This window comes from Acinonyx jubatus, chromosome D4, assembly GCF_027475565.1.
Source record: "Acinonyx jubatus isolate Ajub_Pintada_27869175 chromosome D4, VMU_Ajub_asm_v1.0, whole genome shotgun sequence".
NCBI lineage: Eukaryota > Metazoa > Chordata > Mammalia > Carnivora > Felidae > Acinonyx > Acinonyx jubatus.
In genome coordinates, this window is record NC_069391.1 from 34,695,454 (window position 1) to 34,720,359 (window position 24,906).

The window sequence follows — 24,906 nt, forward strand, 5'->3', positions numbered from 1 at the left end:
TATCTGTTTGTCAGATGACTATGTGTCTCCCTTTTCCAAACCCTAGTGGCTTCCCATTGTACTTGGATGTGAAGTCTAACCTTCCCAAGGCCTTCCCCGCCTGGTTCCTGGCTGCCTGTCTAAACTCATCCTATCATTCTTCCTCTGGCTTGCTGTGTTCCAGTCACACCTGTCTTCTTGAAATGCTTCAAATATACCAAGGCCCTCTGCAGATTCTGTTCCCTTTCCTCTCACTTTTTCCATGGCTGGCTCCTTCCTATCCTTTAGGCTTCAGCTTAAACCTTCCCTCTTTAGAGAGACCTTTACTGATCACCCAGGTAAGATTGGCTCATCCCATCCCTGTCTTGGCACTCTTCGTTTCTTTACATGACCTATCAGTCAGTAATCTTTTTATTTTTTTCTGTGTCTTTCCTACTAGTTATAAGTTCCTGAGGGAACATGTATCATGTTGATGATTTAATTCCCAGTGCCACTGCACACTAAGTATGTGTTGACAGAATCACTAAATGAGTGATTTTTCTCCTTTCTTAACACATTCCAAACTTACCTTCCTATCTACCAAATCTAGGACCTGATGCTCAGTAGCTACTTCTAATTAATTCTGCTTCCTACAGGAAGCCTTCCACGATCACCACTCTGTCCCCAACCACAAAATGACTTCTGTCTTTTGAGCTCTCCTAGCACCTTATCTGTCCTCTTTGGTCACCCTGAGCAGACCATACCTTGTATTTGTAGGTTTCTATCTCTACATGTCATCTTATCTCTTAGACAAGGAGCTCTTGAAGACAGGATTCTTACCCAATTATTTACATCCATAATCCCACATCAGGCATCACCTGCAACGGTTGTAACAAATGTTTGTCTAAGAAACGAATCAGCCAATATTATGGTGAATGGGAAAAGGAAGGAGTGTAAATGTCTGGTAGTTTCCTAGTCACTAAACAATTGGCTCTTGCATTGCATCCCATTCTGCCTATTCATGTTGGGGGTGGTGTATCTCAAAAAAGGTGCTAAACAGGACCAGCCCCCACTCCCCTCATTTTAGCTTCTCAACAAGCAGTGAGGGATTTCTTGGAACTTCTGGGACTTAGTGCAGAGCAAAATACTAACTCCATACAGTAGCAGCCCAAGAAAGTTCATGGAGTTGAGGGGAGAGGAAGCAAAGACAGACAGACATAAACATTTGAGTGCCCGTGCCAGAGGCTTCACAGTCTTCTTCCCGCCTTCCACTATTATTTCTCACAATATGCCAAATGTGTATTACATAACAATCTCTAGTTTGGGGTGTTGTCCCCATTAATAAGAAAATGTATTTGAGGTATGTAAGTAAGGCATCTGGCACACTGTAGGCCCTCACTAAATGAGACGAGTACTATTTCCTTTTGTCAGTTGGGGAAACTGAGGCCCAGCGTGGTGCCTATAACAACATCGCCAGGATTCCAGCTCTGGTTAAGTTGAAGTCCTAAGCTCCTTGCTTTAAACTTGCAAACATACAGATTACGTTCATGTAAATAAGCTACATAGCTCTTCAGAGCTTTCTGCTGGTAAAAGTGTTCAAGTCCTGTTTAACATTATACAATTTTTATTTTTTCAGCGTCCTATTGTTCCTGTTATTCATGGCCACACAATCACTACAAATCTATGTTCGAGAGCCTTATTCAAATTTTATTCAAAATATTATGTGAAAAGAAACAGGCCTCTAAGAAAATAAATCTTTTCCTGGCACAAGTACTGGTTCACTGGTTAGTTAACAAATAACTGGTAACAAGGGGTGAGAAAGATACCTTCTCGTCTCCCAAAATATTGCTTTCCTCTGATTGCCAAGGGTTTGGGTACATAAACACACTCATTCTGCCCTCCTTGTTCTGGGCGAAGGAGAGGAATTGGGAGGCCAGTGCAGACACACAAGTGATCAGGAGTACCAGAGGGACAAAGGGCCCCCTTGAACAAGCTCTAATAGCCCAAGGTGACTGTCTAAACCAGCTTTGGCCTGGACAGAGAAGCCAGGGGGAAAAAGACATCCCAGGGGTATCTTGAGATCAGTCTTCCTGGAGTCTGAAAACAAAATGTAGGAAATGGTTTCACACTAGGAGAGGCATCCATAAAGTTTGGGGATTACTACTGAATTTTACTGAGTATTTACTAGATTATTTATTAGATTTCTACCCAACAAAGCAGGAACTATTAACATTTAGAGAAGAGAAAACCAAAGCACTGAGTGGTTAAGTAGCTTGTCCAACGTCCCACTAAGATTAACTGGGATTAACTGGTTTAATTGGGATTAGTGAGAAAGGTACTAAATATATTTCTTTCCCTCTAATATTATTCCTAAAAAGGCAAATTGAATTCAGGGCTTTATGTTTGCCTTTACAGGTATTTACCAGAGAAAAAGGGTGCAGCATTCAGTCAATTTGAGATAAAGCACAGAGCACCCACTCCTGGATGTGGGTCACCATGCAACTAAGGAATTTAACTGCCACCTAGTGGCAACCTATGCTTGTCATAGCGAGGCAGCCAAGAATACCAGGCCTGGAGGTGCAGGTGCCACAAACCAAACCTTGTGAAGGTAAAATCTATCAAATATCACATGTATTCACTCCTATTTGTGAAGGTTATTGCCAAATCAGTGTGATACGCGAAGTCAAGACCATTTTTCAGTGATCCCCACCTTCCTCCCTCATCCCTGTCATCCTGGGACAGTCTGTGAATTCCTCCTGTTTCCACATCCCCAGGGTAAATTATTAGGGCACAGTTTACTGATGGCAAGCTACTTATCTGTATCCCCCTGAGGGTCTGTGAGAATCCTGACCAGGGGCAGGGATTTGTCTAATTCACCTTTCTATCCTAAGGACTTGGCACGTGGCCTGACCCAGAGGAGGTATTCAGTGAAATGTTTGTTGAATGAACATGAGTGAATGCTTTTGAACCAAACTTATCACTCTGTATGATTCAGGTCAGGATTAAGCAGCAGTTTATTTGAATACTCTAGTAAACATTTTGGAGGGGTGGTGGAGGAATGGAGGAGCTTCTCAGGGAAGTGCCCAGGGCAAGGCAGGGGCCTGGGCAACCGGCCTGCTCACAGGGCAGTGGATGCTCGGAACTTCTGGGTCAAACAAAACACAGCAGCCGTGAGAGCCGTGCACTGACGGGCCAAGAGTTTCACACTCAGGTCGTGGTAGCCTCTCTCACAGGTCAGCCTAGCAGCCTCTACGAACTGATGGTAGGCGCACACCACGTCCCTCAGGTTCCCTGCTGCTTCCCTGTGCCGAGTGGAACAGCGGCTGCAGTCTGTGAACTGGAAGCACAGGCCGGCCAGCTGGACCAGGTGCTGGAAGGTGTCCCGCACGGCACCCTGCATCTCTTCGGGGGACTGGTCCATTCTGATCACATGTTGACAGCTCGCCAGGAGCTTCTGGGAACCCATGCAGAGGCGGCTCCGGCTTTCTGAAAAGTGCCAGGTGCACTTCTCTGGGGGATGTTTGTTCCCATTCCCCCAGGAAGCTTCTAAAATATCTTGTAATTCCAGTAAGCTCTCTGTGAGTTGGCTAAAGCCCTCCGGGGTGCTGGCAGGGGCAGCTCTCAGCTGTCTCAGGGCCCTGGAGCAGTATTCTGGCCAGATGTGGCTATTCCTCGACAGGGGCTCCGCACTGCAGCTGCGGGCCCGGGCAGGCCTCCAGGGGAGGGCCAGCCGGCTTCCTGCAGAGGGCGGCGAAGTGAGGGGGGCAGTGGGGTGTGCTTCCAAGGCCCGGTCTTCTTCCTCTGCTTCTGGCTGCAGGCCACGGAAGCACGTGGCATAGGAGAACTGGCAGCTGCACTGCTCCATCCCAATCCTGGGGGCCATTGTCTCATTCACACCCACAAACCCCAAAGATGTGGCCATCCTGAGACTGGCAGAAACTTTAGGATGGCTTTCTGGGGCAAAGCACAGGAAAGACTTCTCAGCAGGAAGGCAGACGCTAGGACTTTTGTCTTTGTTTTCTGACAGTGAACAATGGTTTGAACCTTCTAAGTGGGGCTCCTTTGGGGGACCCGGTGGTGGCTTTGGCGGAGAAGGAGCTGGATTAAAACAGATCTGCTGAGGAGTGTCCCGAGAGGCTATCTCTTCCCCTATCATGTGGTTAAGTGGCTCTGCCTTGACCCCCTCCAGAGGGAAGGCTGATGGAATGGTCTGGTCCCCAAGCAAGAAATCGGGGTCTAAATCCAGCTCTTCCAATAGTTTTTGCTCTTGGGCCTGGCAGGCTTGGCCTGGGGTTTCTCTGCTTTGTCCTTGGGGACCCGTGGGGGAATGTGGCAGGATCTGCTCAGTTCCTGTTACAGGAGTCTTCAAGGAGAGGGAGGTTCTCATTCCACCAGTTGGAGCATTGACCCCAATAGTCTGTGGCACAGCATTCGACAGGTCACTCTTGGAGTCACTTGAATCCTTCCCAGATTCATCATGAAATAAATTGGTGCCGTTTTTGTTTGTAACTTCTCCATCATGTCCCAGAGATAGCTGTCCTTGTCGTTCCTCTTCTGTAGGGAAAGAAGCCATCTTCTCTCCTGAATTTATCCCACGTTCACCACTTCCAGGCCTGACTAGAGGAGGAGACAACAAAGGCTCTGTGTATTTGGGGGCAGTTTCTTGCATAGGATTTGTAAACAAAGATCCCAGTCCTGTTTCCAATTGGACCCCTCCCAACTCTAGTGTGTCTGCTTGAGAGACCTTATGTGGCCCTGGGCTGACGGTCAGGCAGACTCTATTTGGGTCTGGGTCAGCACTAGAGAGGGAGGAGTTGCTGTCCCCAAGCTCTAGGGTGAGTTCTTTGGGGACACTGGCATCCGAGTGTTGAAGTGGAGACAAGGCATGGGAAGGCTCTGCCTGAGCAGTATCTAGGCCAGATGAGCCTGGGCTGGAACAGTGAGGGGTGCTGGCTGGGGAACCGGCAACAGTGGCAGTCAGGGGGGCAACCCCAGAACTATCTTTATGGTTGGGGTCAATCCGGAGGCGAATGGCAGAAATAGAAGACACTCGAGAGTCGATAACTGACTTGGTTTCCATGGTCTCGGGCTCCATCTCCATGACTCGGGAGGCTGGGTTTTTGCTCTTGGTCTGCCTCAAGGGACCCAGCAGCCCCAGGGCCTTGGTCTCCAGGAGGCCAGGCTCACCTTGCATGTCCTGCAGAGAGGACACAGTTGGGGAGGGTGCTCCGAGGGCCAGATAGGGCTCCCTGTCGTAGTAGCACACATCATCCACACTCTCCAGGGAGGCTGATGGCACCAGGGGAAAGGAGACCTGACAAGTGTAGTCAGTCTGTAGGAAAGACCTTCTTTTTCTCAGAGTCTTGGCATACTTCTTCACCCCTCCCCTTCTGCTTGGTTCTCTTCCATCTGGCCCAGGATTCAGGCTGTCCTCACAGATGCAAGTGCTAGCCTTATGCTGTAAGCTTGTGGCACTGGGTTCTGCAGCAGACACAGCTCTGGCCCCTAAGAATCAAGAAAGGGAAGAGTATGTGAAAAGCAGAAAAATAAAGAGACTTATAGAGGTTGGACCCAGGACTCAGGGTTGCCTGGGTTCAGATCCTGGCTGGATTGGGTAGCCTTGGGCAGATTAAAGCTTGATCTCCTCAATTTGCTCATCTAACAGATGGGGATAATAACTGTGGGAGACATTTTTTGGTTCTTCATTGCCCACGATGCATGTCATTGTCTTTGGGTCATAGTACCCCAACTTCCTTTCAGGGAACAAAATCTCCCCAATGCTTACTGTCTGCTAGAACTCTTCATGAAGGTGCCCTACCCACAGTCAGCCAAGTAGCCAGATTTATGACCTAGAAAGTTAGATACAAATTTCCTAGAATTTGCGTATTAATTTAAAAAATAATAAAAGTCGAGCCCATCCTTTGCAGCTACAGTATCCTGACAGTGAAGAAATGATGAGAAATCCTGTCACCCAGTCTCCAGGCCTGGTTACTACCTGTGTCTAAACCAGCTCTTCACCTTTGCTGGAAATTCTATAAGCTATCTGACATCCTTCTAACACTCTTGAATGGTGCTTATGTCAACCCAAGTCAGTCAGTACCAGCGGTATCAGTCAGCACTGGCCTACTGTGCTGGTTCAATGGACCGGTGCTTATCAAGCTCCCAGAACAAGGCCTGTGCTAACAGTGGTTCAGTGACGGGAGCTGCTACCACTACTGTAGTTATTGTCACTACATGTGTGAGGATTCCGAGGGAGCTTTCTCTTGACAAAAAGTGTCATGACTCAGTCTCAAGTGTGCGGGGTTTTGTGCATACCAGGATGGACCTTTCTTTTTTTTTTTTTTTTAATGTTTTTAAAATTTATTTTTTGACAGAGAGTGCAAGCTGGGGAGGGGCAGAGAGAGGGGGACCAAGGATCCGAAGCAGGCTCTGACAGCAGCGAGCCCAACGTGGAGCTCAACCCATGAACCATGATATCGACCTGAGCCAAAGTCAGACGCTCAACCGATTGAGTCACCCAGGCACCCCCAGGATGGACCCTTCTGAGCAGAGAAGCACTTTGTGATGAAGTCTAGGGAATAAGCCAGAAGGAATCAGGTACATAGCATAGCACTTGAGAATCAGAGGGCTCTTATCCTCAGATCAGCAGTTTCCAGTCTGGCTGCATCTTATTAAAAACGTTATCAACTCTAGGCTGCTCTTCAGGCCTCTTTAATCAGAATCTCAGAGGCTACAACCTAAGAAGCTGTAGTATTTAAACCAGGTCCCTTGGGTAATTATGATGCCCATTCATGTTTTAGAGCTGCTGCCCTAGGCCACCTATAGCCATTCACCAAGGGCATTTCTGAGGCCTAAAAAGGGAGAGACTCCCACAGTGAATCAGGGCTCAGACCAGAACCCAGCACCTTATTGGCTCCTTGTGAAAAAAAGGGAATGTCCAATATGGACTTTATTTCCCTGGCTAGATTCCTATATGGGAAGGCCTTGACTGATGGTCTCTGTTGTTCCCCCATTTTGAACCCTGCACAATGGTTGGCCCAGCTGGGCAAAGCTGGGGGCATGGATGGCAGTTGGCTGGGTTCTTTGGAGAACAGTGCAAATCTGCTTATAAGTTTCTCCTTCTTTATGGGCACAGCCAATTAATGAACTCAGGGTAGATGGTAGAGAATTTGTTTACTCATTTAGCAAAACTGCCACCAAGTACAATGTGCTGGGGACCCAGGGGTGAGTGTATAACACACAGTCCCTATACTCTGAGGAGTTCTTGGTTTAGTAAGGAAGAGAAATATCAACACAAAAGTCACACAAATAAATATACAATTACAGGCAGTGCTAAGTGCAGGCAGGAAGCACCCAGGGTGCTATGAAAACACATGAAAGGGATGGGGAGACCTGCCCCAGTCTTGGCGCAGTCTGGTTGACGTTTCCCAGAGGAAGTGAATTTCTACGTGGGGCCTGATAGATGGGTAGGCACTTGTAGCCAAAGATCAGGGTGAGGAGTGTTTCAGGCGGAAGGAGCAGCACGTGTAAAGGCCAGAGGTAGGAAAGAACTTGGCACTTTTAAAGGACGGTAAGGAGGTCTGTGTGGCAGGTATGCAGAAAGAGGGCTCAGGAGGAAGGAGACAGAAAGGGACCATGTCACAGAGGACCTGGAGGGGCCTCACAGGGGCTGCTAAGGAGCTGGCCTTTCTCCCACAAGCAGCGGGAAAGCACTAGAGGGCAGGAAGCAACAGGAAAGGGCTGACCCAGAAATAAATGAGCTGCAGCTTCCCCAGCTCCTAGTGAGTGACTCATCATCAGTGTCTGTGTGCTATTCTCTAATTTCTTCCCTTCAGTATATGGTGTGTGCAACTGTGTGTGTGCGCGCGCACACGCGCGCGTGCATGTGTGTGTGTGCGCATGCGTGTGTCCTGTAAGGATCTCACATCAACTCAGGAAGTCACTCTATGTGGAACCAGAAAGAAACATGACCAACAGATCCCCGGCCTTTTCTTACGTCTGAGTCCCTTCAGGGGCCATCAAAAGCCTATCAGGTTCTTCTTACTTCAAAGCCCCATTTAACATAGAGTCAGGGTCAATAATGACACAGCCACTTTGCCTCCGCTGAGGACTCCTGTCAAACCCTTTTCAACACAAATTCTGTCCATCTCACAAGGCCCAGCACATCTGCCACCTCTTCTGGGAAGTCTTTCCCACTGTTGAATTGGTGCCTCCCATCTCTGCTGGCCCACAGTTCCCCGAACCTCCCTTGTACCCCTGACTTGAAGTTATGACACATATAATTTGGTCCGCTGAGCCCGGGTGGGCCTTCTCAAACAAGGACAAGGAGTGTGCTTCAAGTTTGGTCCCTGCCCCTGCTGGGTATTCAGAAGCCGCCTGGAGTCTGTGCAGACCTGCTGGGGAGGGCTCACCTGAGAGGGCGTCTGGGGGTGTGAGCTTGTCGGCTGCGTCATAGTACTCCTCATCTGAGCTGCCATCCTCAAAGGCCAGAGGCAGGTGTGGGCCCAGGGCTTCCAGAGTGGAGCTGGGCTGGGCCTCCATCCAGCCCTGCTGACCCCAGGCTGCCAGGCCCCCACCGTGCCGGGAAGCTGTGCTCTCTGAGCTGTCGCTCTGGTGGCTGGCCAGGGAGACACTGGAGCACAGGCTATAGTAGTCTGTCCGGCTGTCCTCATATAGCCTGGGGTCCAGCCTGACCGCACTCAGTTCTGGTCCCCAACTGAAAGTCTCAGGAGCGGGACTCTCAGAAAACTCAGTCTTCTGGCATGGAGGGTTGGCTCTCTGGGCCAGGTCCAGGAGACAGAGGAAGCCACTGGTTTCAATACTGCTTCTCTCCTCTTGGCTGTTGGAATCAAGACTCTCTGGGAAGCCCGGCGAGCTAGAGTGGAAGAAGCCAGACCTGCTGGAGGAGCAAGTGTCCAAGTCATCCTCTTCTAGGGCATCCATGGATTCACTGGAGCCACTGGTCCTGCAGCCTCGGCTCTCAGTGTTGGCTGAGTCGGATGCCTCGGACTCAGCACTATCTGTCATGCTGCTGGCCCCGGAGGTGCTCGGGCCCCTCCTGGCCACCTCAGGTGTGGGGCTGTCCCCAGGAGGCTGCTCCTCTTTTATGAGTGGTCTGCAGGGGCCCAGCTTCAACAGGTGTCTGTCGGAGAGAGGCTCCAGCACACAGTCCACTTCAGAGGACTCCTCAGAGTCACTGCACGCCCTAGATTCATAGCCTGTAACACAAGGGACACCGCGGGTTATATTCAGGAACTGGCAGAGGCTTGTGTCCTCCCACCCTTACCCTGCCTGCCCTCCAATTCTCCAGGGTGGCTGGCCCAGATCACGCTGTACTGGCTGACACAGGACCTGTGGGTCTCCAGATTCCATGTTCTCCCCACACACCAGGGCTCCTTTCCCACATGTACCTGAACTGCCTAATGGGGACAGGGTTACTTCTGAGGAGAGCTATGTGTTCATGGAAGCACGGAGGGTATGTGGCTGGATTTCACTTTGCTACAGGCAGCCTCACCTAGGTTTGCTAAGCCCCTCCTCAAATCCCAGCTCTGTCCTCTCTGGGCATCAAAATCAGATGGGGAATCATATTTTAAAAATAAAACAGATCCTTGGCCCTATCCCTGATGTAATAAGTCAAATATCTAGGGAGTGGGGGCTGAGAATCTGTATTCTTAGCAACTTTTTGTGGGATTCTGAGGTGGGTAGGCTGGCACCATTTTGAAGCCCGGCCTTGGGGACCCCCTGGTGCTATGGAGCTTTTAGGGCGGTGAAAACCCAGCTAGCTGCTGGTACTCAGGAAGGATTCATGGTTGGAAGGATGGGGGCATTGAGCCAGGCCTCCAATCTCTCTTCTACCATTAGCCTCTAGAATGATCTTTCTCAAAACTTTTCTCTGTTCACATCACACTCTACTTAAACCCCCTCCATGGCATCCTCTGCCTACAGGGAAGAGTCTAAGCTCTCCCACGGGTTAAGGCCTCTCACAGAGCGGCCCCAATTCCTCCTCAGCCTGGTCACCCCCTCACAGTGTGGCCCCAACCCCTCCTCAACAGCCTGGTCATCCCCTGAAGGCTTCACATGCTCCAGCCACTATAGAGAGCTTCAACAGATCATGACCTTGCCCTTGGTGTCATGCACCTGCCCCAGCAGTACTCCCTCCCGCCAGCAGACCTTTGCAATTGCTGCCACTCTGCATTGTCTATCTGATTAGACTCTAAGGTATCATCCCATGTTCATAAACTGTGTTAAAACCAAAACAACAAGTACCAAAAACTCATCACTTCCTAATTATTTTTTACTTCATCTTACTATCATCTGATCTCTTGAGATTATTTATGTCTATTTGATCCAAATGGAGGAATGCTATATAATGTTATGCTACTGAGTATCTCTTCCCATCTCCACATTCAGTGACATCATATTGGTAGCCTGGAATTAGCTGTAGTGGGAGTGTTTCAACATTTATCAGCAAACCAGTGGGAAAATGCTGCATCAATAGTGCTGAAGCAAAAGCCTGATAGAAACTGGGAGCTGGCCTGGGAGACTGATCATCTTATCTGGCCTCCACTACCTCATTTCTTATATATGATTTCGACTCCCTTCTATATCCAGGTATCCCCTTTTTCTAAACATGTAAGGTTGAGAATTTCTATTATAATTCAAGAAAATGCAGAAGAGCACATACACATGGAATAAAAAACGGTCATGTATACTTTCTGAATAAATGAATGACATGTTTTTTTGCCAGTAAATAAAGACAAAATACAGTGGATTTTGGAGACGATTTTAGGAAATACTACAGGGAATTAGAGACCTTCAATAGCGTATCTTGGCTTTCAGGGACTCTCAGATACATATAGAAAACTTCTCCATTTAGGACTTTAGAAAAACCAACTGTTCACCAGGAAATAAATGGAAAAATAGCTCTCATCCACTTGGGTGGAAGTCTCAGCTCAACTCAATTCATCCCCTTCCCTTAAGGCTATGAAAAGGGCCTGTCCTTACTGGAGCAAGCCTCACCTTCTTCAGCAGATACCCGGTGCACCTGTTGTTTGTTTCCTGGCCAGAGGAAAATGGAGGTAACGGGGTCAACAAACAGCCTGTAGTACCCAGAAATCAGGCAGGCTAGGTCTTTTGCACTGTTGGATTCCAGCAGCAATGTCAGAACCTTTGAAGTTAAAGAGAGTTCTTAGATAAAGGGCCAAGGGATAGTGGCCTCAGTCTGAAGACTGACAACAAGGCCATGTGGGGCCAGTGAGAGATTCCAAGTAAATCCAGCCATGGACCACAGGCAGGCCTCCTGGTATCTCATATTCTCATCTGCAAGACTTGAAATAAGCATACATGCACACATACACACAACCACACATACACTCACTTACACACAGTGGGTTCCTCCCATTGAATCTCTATGAGGTCTCCTGCCTCTTCATCCCCTAGTCCAGCCTCCGCATCCCAACAACCCCACCCCACCCTGACCATTCATACAGTGAGGCCCCTTCAAGACCTGACCTGGAAAATGAAAAGGAGAGCAAATGGAGAAGGAAGAAGAGGGTGATGAGAAAAATGAAGCACCACCCTTGAGCCCGTCAGAATTAAAGCAAAGGAAGGCAGGGTAAATGTAGGACCTTCCAGAGAGACCCAGGAAGTACCCCGCATCATTTATCCATTTTAATTGCTGCCGCTCAAAACTCTTGGGCAGCCATTTGGGTCCCATACATGAGATAAAATCGTGTGGTGCTCCCATCTAAGTTTCTGAACCCGTCAGGAAAGTATATAGTCCAAGCTCAGTTTACACACAAAAATTATCTTAGGACCCTCCCAAGAAAACACACCATGTTCATTATTTTCCTTTTGATGGTACAGGATGGACAACTCATCCTCTTAAGCAAATGCTGGATATTAGACTTTGTTAATATCTATACTCTCATAAACTACCCTAGAATAATTTAGCCCCAAATTACAGAAGTTGGATTCAAAATTTCTTCCCCATGCATTACCTTGACATCCTGAAGATACACTTTGACCATGCTCACTTTCTCAGACTCTTCTGTCAGCTCTACACGGCTGATGTTTGCAAACTCTGCCAGTGTGGACATGATGTTGAGTTTGCTACTGATAATTTGGCTAATCCCATACTTGGCTCCAACTAGAAGAGCAATGTAGGATTCTCTATCCTGTAACTGCATTAGGGTGGAAGAGGAATTAGTTTTCATTCACAAGCTAGTGAAAACACATTGCACATGTAAGACACGATATCCCTCTTGGCCAACTCCTTGATTTTGATTTCAGGTCCTCCCTCACCACCTCTTTCCTAGACTACTAAATTAGGCAATAGCCTAATCTGGGCCCCACTGACAGCTAAATTAAGTATAAATCTATCTCCCACAAGACCCTTCACAATAGAGAGCCAGACCATGGGGCTGTTACCTGTTCCACAAACACAACCTGTGCTTTCACACCCATGTGCCAATATTCATGCTGTGTCCCAGTGAAATCCTGACCCCTCTTTAAAAGAATCCATCAAAAAATAAAATAAAATAAAATAAAATAAAATAAAATAAAATAAAATAAAATAAAATAAAATATAAATAAATAAAAGACTCCATCAAAACCTACTGCCTATGGAAAACATCCACTTGATCTGTCTCCTCAAGCCAGAGTAGTCCGTTTCCTCCATGTCGTTCCCACCCCACAGCCTCTGCACAGCTCTGATAGCACTGAGCTGTGACTTCTTACCATAATTATTTGTATTCAAGTGTTGTACTCATGTTAGGTTCCCTGGGAGTCCCTAGTGTCCAGCAAGCATCCTAAGCCAGTTCAATGTGGCTGGCTTCTTCTCCCATTACCAGTTCTTACCTTAGGTAGGACAAGTAAAGGGAGACTGGGGACAGGAACTTGGCAGCTGGGAGAGGATAGGATTGGCCCATGGGAAAAGTAAAGTTGTACTTTTAAGCCTTCCTTTCTGTGGATCTAGTCTCCTTTCCAACCTTTTGTCACCTACTCGTACAAAGACTCAACTATTTTTCCCCTCCCCTATCGGATGCTCTTCCTTTCTGTCAAAACATTGATTCCCTTTTTCCACCTACATTGTTAGGTCAGCAATCTGATTAATCTGACCCATCATTGTAAATGACTGAGAAGCACACCAAATATACCGAAAGGAGCTTTGTTTATACACACACACACACACACACGTATATATATATATGTGTATATATATATACACACACACATATATATGTATATATATGTGTATATATGTATATATAAGTACATATACATTTATATATGTACATAAATCTCTAATTGGCAAATTGCGTGGTTTTGTGCTGGAGGGTTCTGGGGCTGCCTAAGTGCAGTGGGGGAGAGTTCCCATAAGAGGCAGCCCACCAGTCACAGACTGCTGAAAAGCACAGAGCACCAGGCCCAGGCTCCAAAAAGAAAGCTGGGGGAGGAATGAGTAACAAAGGAGACGGCTCTTTTGCTTCTCTTTTCCCTTCTCAGATCCACCTGTAGTTCTTCCCTTATGAACAATCAGGGCCATAGCCTGCAGTCAATCATACATTTTCATATTTCTTTCATGATTTCCAATTCTTCCACTTCACCTTTATATACCCAAAGTGCCAGAGTAAACTCGTCCATTTCCCTCCCCTCAGAATGCCTTTCCTCCTTACTGAAATCTGGTCAATCCAACCTTCTCGCTTTTTCCTAATCCGTCCTTCTTCCCATACTCAACCAGAAGCCAGCAGCGGTACCCTCTGTCTTCAAACTCCACAGCAGTAGTCCTGTGCCTTTCTCATGGCCTCTTTTGTCTGTTGGGTACTTTGTTTCATCGTTTGAGGGTGGAAATCATGGTTTATTGAGTTCTGCCTCCCCCAGCATCTACCAGAAGGCTGGCACCAAGCATGATACACACTCCCCAATGGTGTCATATTTCACTTCCCAAACAAATACCTGACAGGTCCTCAGGAATTTTCAGCCAAAAGATACACTGATCTTCAGAGGACCTCTAAGTTCCCTTCTAAGAGTAGAGATCTGCATTTCTGTCATACGTACCATTAGAGTAGCATTAAAGATTTTTCCACCATACGTCTTGAGTTCCCCAAGGATCTGTAGATAATTTAAACGAAGCTGGGCAGCAGAAATAAGTTGCTTAAATAGGAGGAAACAAAGACTTAAATTAGAGTTATTCACTTGCCTAAAATCCACAAAATGTTGAAAATGCTTTCCCTGAGGTTTCACAACAGACATCTGGGGGAGGGGAAGGGTTGGTGTCATCAGAGGCCACAACATTACCTTCTGTCGGGGTTCCAGCAAATTCTGGTTCCTCTTCATGTGGAAGCTAATGGCTTTCTTGATGTCTTTGCCTTTCATGTTTCGGAGTAAAGTTGGAGATATAAAGTTCTCTATTCCCCAGTCCTTCCTGCCATGAGATATCGGAGACACCATTTTTACAGTGCACCCGGCTCTAATGAAGAGCATAATTACACTTCATTCAGGAACTTAGTGTTCCCAGAACACTGCAGTTATGAGCCTCTTTCTCAACAGAAGAATCTACATGTATACATAAGTGTGTGTAAATGTACATAAAATGCATTTATAACTTTGTGTATTAAATATCATATATTTATATATATTTAATACGCAGGCACTCTCTCCACAAAAATCCCAGCCATTCAGGAACTAAGCCCCACTTATCTTTCTGGGAGCTTGTTGCTTTTGGTGTGGTATGATATTCTGTTAATCAGAAGAGATCTCAATCTTTTTTTTGTTGTTGTTTACTATAATACATATCAGAAATACTGATCACATATGCTGATCACACAGCACCTGTGAATCCTTGAGGTTATGCTTCAGAATGATGCCAGCCTAACAGCCTCAAAATTCTCCAACAAACTGGATAAGAATACAGATTCTCAGGTCTCATACCCTAGAGATTTAACCCAGTATTTCAGGAATAGGGTCAAGGATCTGTTTTATGTTTTAATTATGATTCCCCATTTGATTTTGATGCCCAGACAGGACAGAGTTGAGATTTGGTGAGTGGCTTAGCAAACCTGGGTGATGCTTACCAGAGAAAAATGAAAACTTAGCCTACGAACCAGGACGTGTTGGGATCCCAGGACTTGAAACTGCTCTAATAGGAATATAATACCACACAACTGGTTCACACAAGATTAATTTCCAAGGCATTTCTGCCCTCAGAAGAGCTTTACACTGATGTTGTCAACGGATATCCCATGACATTCTCTCAGGAACTGGGAATCTACAAAGGGATCCTGTGTCATTCTATCTGCAGTTGGCTTCTGCCCCCGAGTGCACAGCCAGATTCTGACATCTGGGGGAGCTGGGCTGGGTCCGAGACAGTGGGGAGGGAAATGGATGGAAAGACAACAGACAGATGGGCAGGTTGGTGAGTATCAGCTTTCTGTGGAATCTGGCCATCCTGGCCAGGGGCCAGCCAAGTTATAAATGCAGCCCAGCTGCTGTTGATGGCACGTAGAAGTCGCCTGCCACTCACTCTATGTACTTCAAAGAGATCTTCTGCGGCTGGGCGCATGCGTAGATCCGCTCCTGGATGTGCAGGGCTGCAAGCCGGAGCGCGGAGCTACATTTCATTTCTACTGCAAAGCGCTCCTGGAGCACATCACTGCAGCTCTAGAAGAGATTACATCAGAGGAATTGGGAAACGAGAACACATGGATTGTGTGCCTAGTTCTTTCAGGCGAAAGGCTCTGAGACCCGGCTCTGCCAATTCTTGGCTGTGTGACCTTGGTTGACTTACTAAGACTCTGAACATTGGTGTCTTCTCATTGCTAAATGTAGTCAAGTCTACCTTACGCTGTTTCTGTGAGGTTTAAATTAGATAACGTATGAAAGGAGGTATAAGGACACAGCATTACACAAATATAAACTAGTTTTGGTATTATTTGCTGCCATCATTTCTGTAAGATTTGGGCAAGTTAATTCATCTAGTTTGAGTTACCTCATTGGTACAATGGCAATACCTTAGAAATGATTCTTTTTTCATCAGCAGAAAAATGACATGATACATCTCACCCAAGCAGGCAAAGTAGGGGGAACACCAGGCTAAAGGTCAAGGAACCAATTTTTGGCTCTGCCATCAAATGCATGGCCCGGGAAAATCATGTGAGCTTCCCAAGACTCCTTTTCATCGTTTCTAAAATAAGGCTTTGAAGGGGAGCCTGGGTGGCTCAGTCAGTTGAGCATCCAACTCTTGATTTTGGCTCAGGTCATGACCTCACGGTTAATGGGATCAAGCCCTGTGTCAGGCTCTGTACTGACAGCACAGAGCCTGCTTAGGATGCTCTCTCTCCCCCATCTCTCTGCCTCTCCCCCATGCACACTCACTTTCCCTCTCAAAAATAAATAAACATTTTAAAAAACTAAAAAAGGCTTTGAAGCACGAATGCCACTCGAAGCAATAAAAAACTGTAGCTCTAAATGTTAGTAGAAAATGTATCATCCACATTGAGGGCTAAGCCTAAATTTCATTAATACGCAGCAAATATCTTAAGACAGCAACTATTCTGAAGGATAATCAAGCCTATTCTTCAGATAAAGATAATCCCTACCAGGGAGTTGCTTAACTGCCTTAAGCTCATGTTCAAAATCACCCAATGTGCCATCTTTGAGAAAAACCACTGTTATTTTAGGAAGGGCAGATCCAGTCACCTGCAGGTAGAGGTATTCAAAGGCCACAGGATCTTCTTTCAGGAGGTCCAGGGGGTCCTTGGGAACAAAACACACCCTGAAGAGGCAGCGGTAGTCATGTGACTCCTCCCTTTCTACCACCTGCAATGAGTAAGGGAATTAGTTAATCCTCTAACTGCCTTTGTTCTCACAGCTATTCCACAAAGTAACTTAAAAAAAAAAAAGGAGATAATGAAAGTCCTCAGAGATTTCAATTTTAGTGTTTCCCAAAACAGCTGCAGACCTTTGCTCTTGACTTTCCCATGGGTATAAAATGTAAAAGGCTCAAAAGAACAAAGTCTCCCACTGACCCCATCAAATTGTTCTCCTTTCCAAAAGAAATATACTTCCAGTCTCCTATATCCCCCTTCAGAGACTGTGTGTGTGTGTGTGTGTGTGTGTGTGCGCGCGTGTGTATGTTTCTATATATGTGTATTATTTTATTTTCCACAAATAATAGTATAGTATACATTGTTATATTATGCACCTCACTTTTTTTTCTACTTCAACTACCTTGGGGATTTCATTTGATTTTCTTTTTCAATGCTAATGGAACAGACATGTTAAAAAGTTGGTATGACAAATCACTGAAAGGCTGAAAGACTGATTGGTACAGACAGACTATGCCCTGCCAATCCATCAGGGACCAGCTTAGGGGTAAGTCTCAGAAAAAGGGCTTAGACCCAGTAAGAAATGCTTCTCTGACTTTTCAAAGATCATCAAGCTGGAAGCAAAAGATGGGGCTCTATTGGTTTCATTACCTTGAGTAAGTCACCTTATCTTCTTTTTTAAGTTTATTTATTCATTTCAAGAAAGAGAGAGCAAATGGGGGATGGGCCAAGAGAGAGGGAGAGAGAGAATCCCAAGCAGGCTCCACACTGTCAGAGCAGAGCCCAGTGCTGTGCTCGAACTCACAAACCAGGAGATCATGACTGGAGCCGAAACTGAGTCAGATGCTGAACTGAGTGAGCCACCCAGGTACCCCAGTCATCTTATCTTTCTAAGTCACTATCTTCACATCTGCAAAATGGGACCCCACATACTTCTTATGAAAATCAGTCCTGATTTTTGCCCTGTTATCCCCAGGCTGAGTGAGGGCATGAGAAAGTGCTGATGTGCTGAGCCCTATCCCAAAGATTCTGGCTGAGTTGTGTAGCTTGCCCAGCCCGGCTCTCCTCACAAGGAGCAGGTATACCTGCTGGATAAGTTCCTCCTCATGCAGTAGGTGCAGCCGTGAGATGTTGTACTGCTCTTCCAGGGCCAGTGCAAAGTACTCCATGCTTCGGATGGACAGCTTCTCCTTCACAGTGAGGATGATGTCCTGCCAGGCACAGAGAGACATAAGAGTCACCCAAAGAGCAGGCTGGCCCTCGTGCTCAGGCACAGAGCAGGGAGGACCTCCTTGACCTTTTCTCTGCCCCTCGGTGCAGCTGGAGAGAAAAAAGCCTGTGCTGGCTGGGTCCACTGCCAACTCAGGCAGCTGAATCTTCCCAGGCTACATAAGGGACTTCTCATCACCCCTCATGGCCCTACACCCACCGCTCCCCTCTCTTCAGGGCTCCAGCACATCCATACAGTCATCCTCTCTTGTTTCTTGGAAGGCTGAAGCCATGTACTGGAGGCTCATGCCTCTCTTCAAGGTCTCTGGATCCATACTCTCGCTGGAGTCTGCATTTTCAACTGCTAACCAGACAGAATCCCACCACCTACCCAGCTCTGCAACTGGGAAATCAATCTAACATTTCTGAACCTCAGTTTCTTCCTGAAAAATGGATAATGATGCCTCTGTCTCAGAGTGGCTGGTAGGGTAGAATGGTAATTACTGCTGAACCATTAGAGTTGCCATGCCACATTCCTCTCCTTCATTCACTACAGTGGCCCTATGTTATCACAAGGTCTTTGCTACCACAAGGCATTCACACATGCTGTTCCCTCTGCCTGGCACACTTTTCCCATCACTCCTCACAAAGCTGTTTCCCTCTCTTTGGAGATGCCTTCTCTGGTCACTGTATCTAAATATGATTGACCCTTCCCTTCTCTGTCCCAAGATCCTGTTTATTTCCCTCATCAATATTTAATATTTGCTTCAATAACAGCTATGTTCTTTAGTAAGAGACAGTATAATAAAGTTAAGTGAATGGGTTCTAGACCCATACCACCACTACTAATTGTGTGTCCCCGGTTAAATTCTTTATTCTGCCTGAATGGTACCTAGCAGATGGCAAGTGTTCAGTACATGCTAGCCGCTAATATGTGTTTTCTTGTTTACTGTCTTTCACCCACTAGATGGTAAACTCCTTAGAATATGAACTCTGCCTCTCTTGTGCTCCACTAGATCTCCAAAGCCTGGGATTCAGTAACGTTCAATAAACCTTTACTCAACGAATCAATAATCATAACAGACTCATTAGAGATGTCCTGCCAAAAGCTCAGGTTTAGTAAGTGCCAAAGCTTCAGGTGCTACCTGCTAGTCTGAATCCTCTTTCTACTTGCTCCATCACCCTCCCTAACTCACCAGTGAGACCAAGTCTGAATAATCCATCTAACTCAACATTAATCTAATGCCTGCTTTGCACTGGCCTTGACGGAGAGGCCGTCTCTTGACTCTGTCTCCCTCTCCATCCTCCAATGTCTACTATGCCTTGAGCTCACACATTTCTCCACCTTGCAGAGTGGTATGCTAGTGATCATCTTACTATCCATCTGACCTCCACCTTGCATCTAGAGCAGAGGTCGGCAAATCGCAGCCCATAGGTCAAATCCAGCCCACTGCTTGGTTTTGTAATTAAAGTTATATGGGAACACAGCCATGTCTGTTTGCTACAATGGCAGAGTTGAGGAACTGTGACAGAGACCTTACAGCCTGTAAAACCTAAAATATTTACTGTTTGGCCTTTTACAGAAAAAGTTTGCTGACCCCTGATCTACAGGGAGTTGTCTAAACCTTGTGCTGTGTACTGATTATGCTCTCTTGCTCAAGAATATTCAGGGATACCCTCCCCCACCCCATGGCCCACTAGGCCAAATCCAAACTCCTCAGCTTAATATTCAAAGCTCTCCAGTATCGGGTGCCAATCCACTTCTCCCACTTGATCTTCTGCTGCCTCTTCCAATGCACTCTGCTCACAAGCCCTGTCCTCTTGTCCAAAGTTCCCAACTTTGGGTCTTTGTAGATGCCATTCCCCATTCCCCGTGGATGCTGTCTTCACACACCGCTCATGGCCTATTCCTGTCAAAAGTCTGTCTATCTTTCCAAGTCAGCCTCCCTGGAGGTTTTTCCTTGCCCTCCAGCTAGCAGGTCTCTGTGCCCCGCAGCCTTACCACACCATTTTTTAAAAAAATTTTTTTAATGTTTTCATTTTTGAAGGAGAGAGAGAGAGAGAGAGAGAGAGAGAGACAGAGCATGAACAGGGGAGGAACAGAGAGAGAGGAAGACATAGAATTCAAAGCAAGCTCCAGGCTCTAAGCTGTCAGCACAGAGCCCGATGTGGGGATCAAACCCACGAACTGTGAGATCATGACCTAAGCCAAAGTCGGACGCTTAGCTGACTGAGCCACCCAGGTGCCCCTACCACACCATTTTTATGTCCCACTGTCATGACCCTGAGCACACTGCACCTGCCTCGGTTCACACTGAGTTAGCCCCAGGTCTCCTCTCCTCCCCCTCTCAGGCCCCACGCCATGTCTCTGGGCTCCTTTTGGGTGTGACACTGAGGAATTTGTTTCTTTATCCCTGACAGCTCTTCTGGCACACAAATGTTCACTGGGTTGAATGATATATTATTTTTCTAGACTTAGAGAAAGTGGGTTTTCTAAGGTAAAAGCTTTGCTCCCCTTTGTAAGGGAGCCAGGAAGAAAAGTTCATGTCAATCATGAACTGACAGTAAATTTTTTTTTTTTTTGACCCACAGGATTTGTTTGTATCTTCCCTCATGCCTCTCTGTCATAAAGAACTAAAAGATTTGCTTTTAAAATTTTGGTTACTACAGAGAAAGTAAAATTAACCAGTATTCTACCAGCTAAATCCTTGCTTATTTCCCCAACTCTGTCTATCTATCATCTTGGGTCTAATTCCTTTGTGGTGTGTGCTTTTATTATAAATCATCTCAAAGTCTTTTTGGCCACCAAAGCGGGGCTCACTCTAAATAAATCATTCTCTTCCATTCCAGTGCACTTCTTTTTAATGTTTATTTATTTATTTTGAGAGAGAAAGAAAGAGAGAAAGAATCCCGAGCAGGCTCCATGCTGTCAGCACGGAGCCCAATGCGAGGTTCGATCCCATGAACCATGAGATCATGACCCGAGCTGAAATCAAGAGTTGGACGCTTAACCAACGGAGCCACCCAGGCACCCGATTCCAGTGGTTTTTTTTTTTAATGTTTTTATTTATTTTTGAAGGAGAGAGAGACAGAGCATGAGTGGGGAGGAGCAGAGAGAGAGGGAGACACAGAATTCTAAGCAGGCTCCAGGCTCTAAGCTGTCAGCACAGAGCCCGATGCGGGGCTCGAACTCACGAACTGTGAAATCATGACCTGAGCCAAAGTCGGACACTAAACCGACTGAGCCACCAAGGCGCCTCCCCCCCCCCCATTCCAATGCTTTTAGATCAAAGATGACAGGAGTAGAAACCTTGTCTAATTCGTTTGCAAAACTTTGGTGCAGAATGGTAGTGTGGCAAGCTCTGATGCGGGGTTCAGAAATAGACCAAGTTTGAAGCCAGTTATGAGCTAGTTGACCCTGACAATTTGGGCATCTCTTGGGCCTGTGTTATCATGTGCAAATGGGGATAATACTCATCACTTTACAACGTTACTGGAGGCATTAAAGGAGACAGGACACAAGGAAGTGCCCAGGAAAGCAGACATGTGGTAAACACTTAACAAATCCATTCCTCCCTCCTCTTCCTCCTCTGAGTGTGGTCTTCCCCAGTGCAGACAGGCTTTCTCCAGCTTCTCCTCAGTCATGCTGAGGCAAGAATTGGATAGGGCACTTGGAGCAGCTCTAGGAATTGCCAAAGGAAGGTGACAGAGAGGAACACTGGCTGTATGCACATATGTGTACATGGGGGGTACATGTGTGTGAGTGTGTGTGTATGTGCGTATGTCTTGGCTACTGTATGTATAGCTGCCCACCTGAACCCCCTTTGTTTGCTTCTTCACTGGAGCCTCGCTCTAACACCATTTACTCTCTTGTTCAGAAACTGTTGTGCCATCCCTTACTCTCTATGAATGTCACTCAACGCCCTCCCCAGCCAGCCTGCGCCCTCTCTCACTCCTCCTAAAAGAAAATGGCCAGTGGTCCAGTGTCATTGGATGGATTACTACTTCCTGGGCAATGCCTGTCTTATTGGCTCCCTGCATTAGTACATGTGCATTAGTACCCCCAACCCCTGCCAACAGTCGTGTCCCCACCTTCCCTTACTGAATTCTTGACTGTCCTTCAAAGCTTAGCTCAGGTCCAGCTGTTTTTTTGCAAAGCCTTCTCTGACGGGAAGGAGCAGATGGTGCTCTTTCCCTTGCAAGCAGAGTGCTTCCTTGTCCCTCTCTTTGCAGACCTTATTTCATCCTGCCCAGGACCTGGGAGCTCCTTGAATCTCCAACCTCCCTCAACTAGACTACAAGCTTCTGGAAGACAAAACCACACTTTACCTAGTCTGTACACCCCTCCCTGCCCCCCCAGAGCACCTCCTCCCACCCATCCTCATACGGAGGAGCCTGTCAAAAAGAAGTTGAACTGACTTCACCCCAGAACAGAATATGCAGACTCTTGGGCCCACTCTGACATACTGCTTGAGTCTTTGGCTGCACTAGTCTTTTGGGTAGCAAATGGGGTCACATACAAGAGGCAGGGAGCCCAGTGATTAAGGGTGAAGGCTTACAAGTTGTAACAGGACCTTGGGTACTTCATCCCTCTGATCCCGGATTTCCTCCCCTGGAAGATAGTGATAAAAATACATCTTGCTGGGTGGTTGTACAACTAATGAGATAACACGGTGCTTGGCTTATTATAGGTGCCCAGACCGACCATGACGGTTGTAAGAGCACCAAGACAGCTTCAGGGCAAGATGCCCAGGGGTCCTGGGAGCCAGCAAATTCTCCTTGGGAAAAAGACTCAGATTTACTCTAAATACCTTCACAGTTGTGTTTGCCTCAAACTTGAAAGCTTTGGTCTGTCCATTCTCCAAGTACAGCTTGAGCACGTTGGGCATACACAGCAGAGAATTACCCTAGAAAACACAAAAGTAGTGTTGAAACTGGCCCTTCCTCTCCCCTGGGTGTGACTAGTCCTCAGCTCCCCTGGCCCTGCTTGGTGCAGAGAGCAGGATCCTCCCTAGCCTCCTCACCAGGACGTGGGCTGCTTCTTGGCATTTGGAGAGTTCTCCAATGGACCAGGTCTATGTCACACAGAGACAGGCACGCTTCGTTCACTAGAAGTGTCAGACGTGAGAGGGTGGAGAGGAGTGAGCCCTGCCGTGAGCATACTGATGGCACTGCATGAGCCTGAATAAGGCCCCACGGCCATCAGCTGCCACTTCAGTATCTTTGGTTGCTAGCCTTATGGGATACAGCTTAATAAGTCAGATGACAAGCATGCACACTCTCCAAGACAGCCTTCCCTTGGGGAAGCTGGGGGGCTGAATGGGGTGGGAAACTACCTCAGAGTGCCCCCCCCCATTTTCCTGCTGCATTCCCAAAGGGCAGAGGGCTGCTCCCCACCTTCACTCATCCCAACCATCGCCCAGGACTTGCAGAATCTCCCAAGGGATTCTGCCACACCTGGAGGGTTGTTTTTGGGAAGGAGGCACAGGAATAATCTGTGTTTGGTAACCCCAAGCCAGCCAGAATCCCTGCAGTGGGACAAGGCAAGGGAATGATCCCTTTGGGCTCAAGAATCCCCCCAGGACTAGCTAGTCTCATAAAAAAGGGACAGCTGAGTGTTTAGCTGTAAATAAAGAGGGCCCTTGGGGTTGGTGTCCTTCCAGAATCAGTGAGCAAGCAGTTCTAGAGTCCCTAAGATCTGAGCTAAAATTGCTCCCAGGTATAATCTCTGCAAAGAGTTTGGGTATAAAGCCCACCTGAGTAGAGAAGCTTATCATCTTTTTGCAAAACAAAACAAAACATCCCAAAAAACTGACAGTCTACTTCAGAGGAGAATTATGTATCTTCTGAATATAAGGGCACTTGTATCTTTTAGGTAAGACACACACTCATCAGTCTCTATAACTTTAAAAAAGACACAGTATTTTTATGGAGGAAAAAGAGATGAGTTCAGATCCCCATGCTGTGTCACAATCAGGGAGGAGGGATTTCAAACTGCTTGCTCTGTGATCACCTCACTTCTCTGGTTTCAGGTGTTTAGGATGACCTTCACTTTGGATTTCCCAAGGGCAAAATTTCTTCCTTGAGATTTTATTATTTGGGACTTACAAAAAATACCTCCATAACAGCATCACATAACTACCACCATTTACTTTTCTCTAAGGTTTCTTTCAATTTTTATCTATACCTGTAAATCAGTTTTAGAGAGCTGCAGTAATGGAACATGCACAGTTTCTATTTTCACTTTTTATTCAACACGTATTTCATATACACTTTTTAAAAAATATATTTTTATTTATTTTTGAGCAAGGGAGGGGCAGAGAGAGAGGGAGATACAGAATCTGAGCAAGGCTCCAGGCTCTGAGCTGTCAGCACAGAGTCTGATGCGGGGCTTGAACTCACAGACCGTGAGATCATGACCTGAGCTGAAGTTGGACGCTCAACCGACTGAGCCACCCAGGCGCCCCTCATATACACTTTTTAATGTGGGTTTAATGTTTATCATTTTAATGGACTTAAAATCTTCTATTGATTTGAAATACCAGAATTGATTGAACCATTCCTCGGCCCTAGACATTTAACATTCTTTCCAATTTTTTTCTATTTTCTATTTTATTTGTTAAAAAAAATTTTTTTAACGTTTATTCATTTTTGAGAGAGAGAGAGAGCATGAGAGGGGAAGGGGCAGACAGAGAGAGGGAGACACAGAATCTGAAGCAGGCTCCAGGCTCTGAGCTGTCAGCACAGAGCCTGACGCGGGGCTTGAACCCACAGACTGGACCGCAAGATCATGACCTGAGCTGAAGTCAGACACTTAACCAAATGAGCCACCCAGGCATCCCTAATTTTTTTCTATTTTAAATATCAGTACTATAGATATCTTTAAACACATGAATTTTAATTTGAATTATTT

General features: G+C 46.6%; 1 protein-coding gene across 7 annotated transcripts in view; it reads right to left on the reverse strand.

The window, feature by feature from the left end:
* Window positions 1-2,948: 2,948 nt before the first annotated feature.
* FRMPD1 (FERM and PDZ domain containing 1) overlaps window positions 2,949-24,906 on the reverse strand; it is an 87,952-nt gene continuing 65,994 nt past the window's right edge. For all 7 annotated transcript variants that reach the window (XM_027039463.2, XM_053204919.1, XM_027039466.2 and 4 more), the window contains 10 exons: window positions 22,805-22,900; window positions 17,870-17,995; window positions 16,657-16,776; window positions 15,482-15,618; window positions 14,257-14,383; window positions 14,017-14,112; window positions 11,958-12,140; window positions 10,978-11,125; window positions 8,370-9,176; window positions 2,949-5,463 (listed from right to left, as the gene is read on the reverse strand). In XM_027039463.2, the coding sequence (XP_026895264.1) occupies window positions 3,077-5,463; window positions 8,370-9,176; window positions 10,978-11,125; window positions 11,958-12,140; window positions 14,017-14,112; window positions 14,257-14,383; window positions 15,482-15,618; window positions 16,657-16,776; window positions 17,870-17,995; window positions 22,805-22,900 (4,227 nt within the window). In that variant the 3' untranslated portion in view covers window positions 2,949-3,076. The remainder of the gene's footprint in view (window positions 5,464-8,369; window positions 9,177-10,977; window positions 11,126-11,957; window positions 12,141-14,016; window positions 14,113-14,256; window positions 14,384-15,481; window positions 15,619-16,656; window positions 16,777-17,869; window positions 17,996-22,804; window positions 22,901-24,906) is intronic.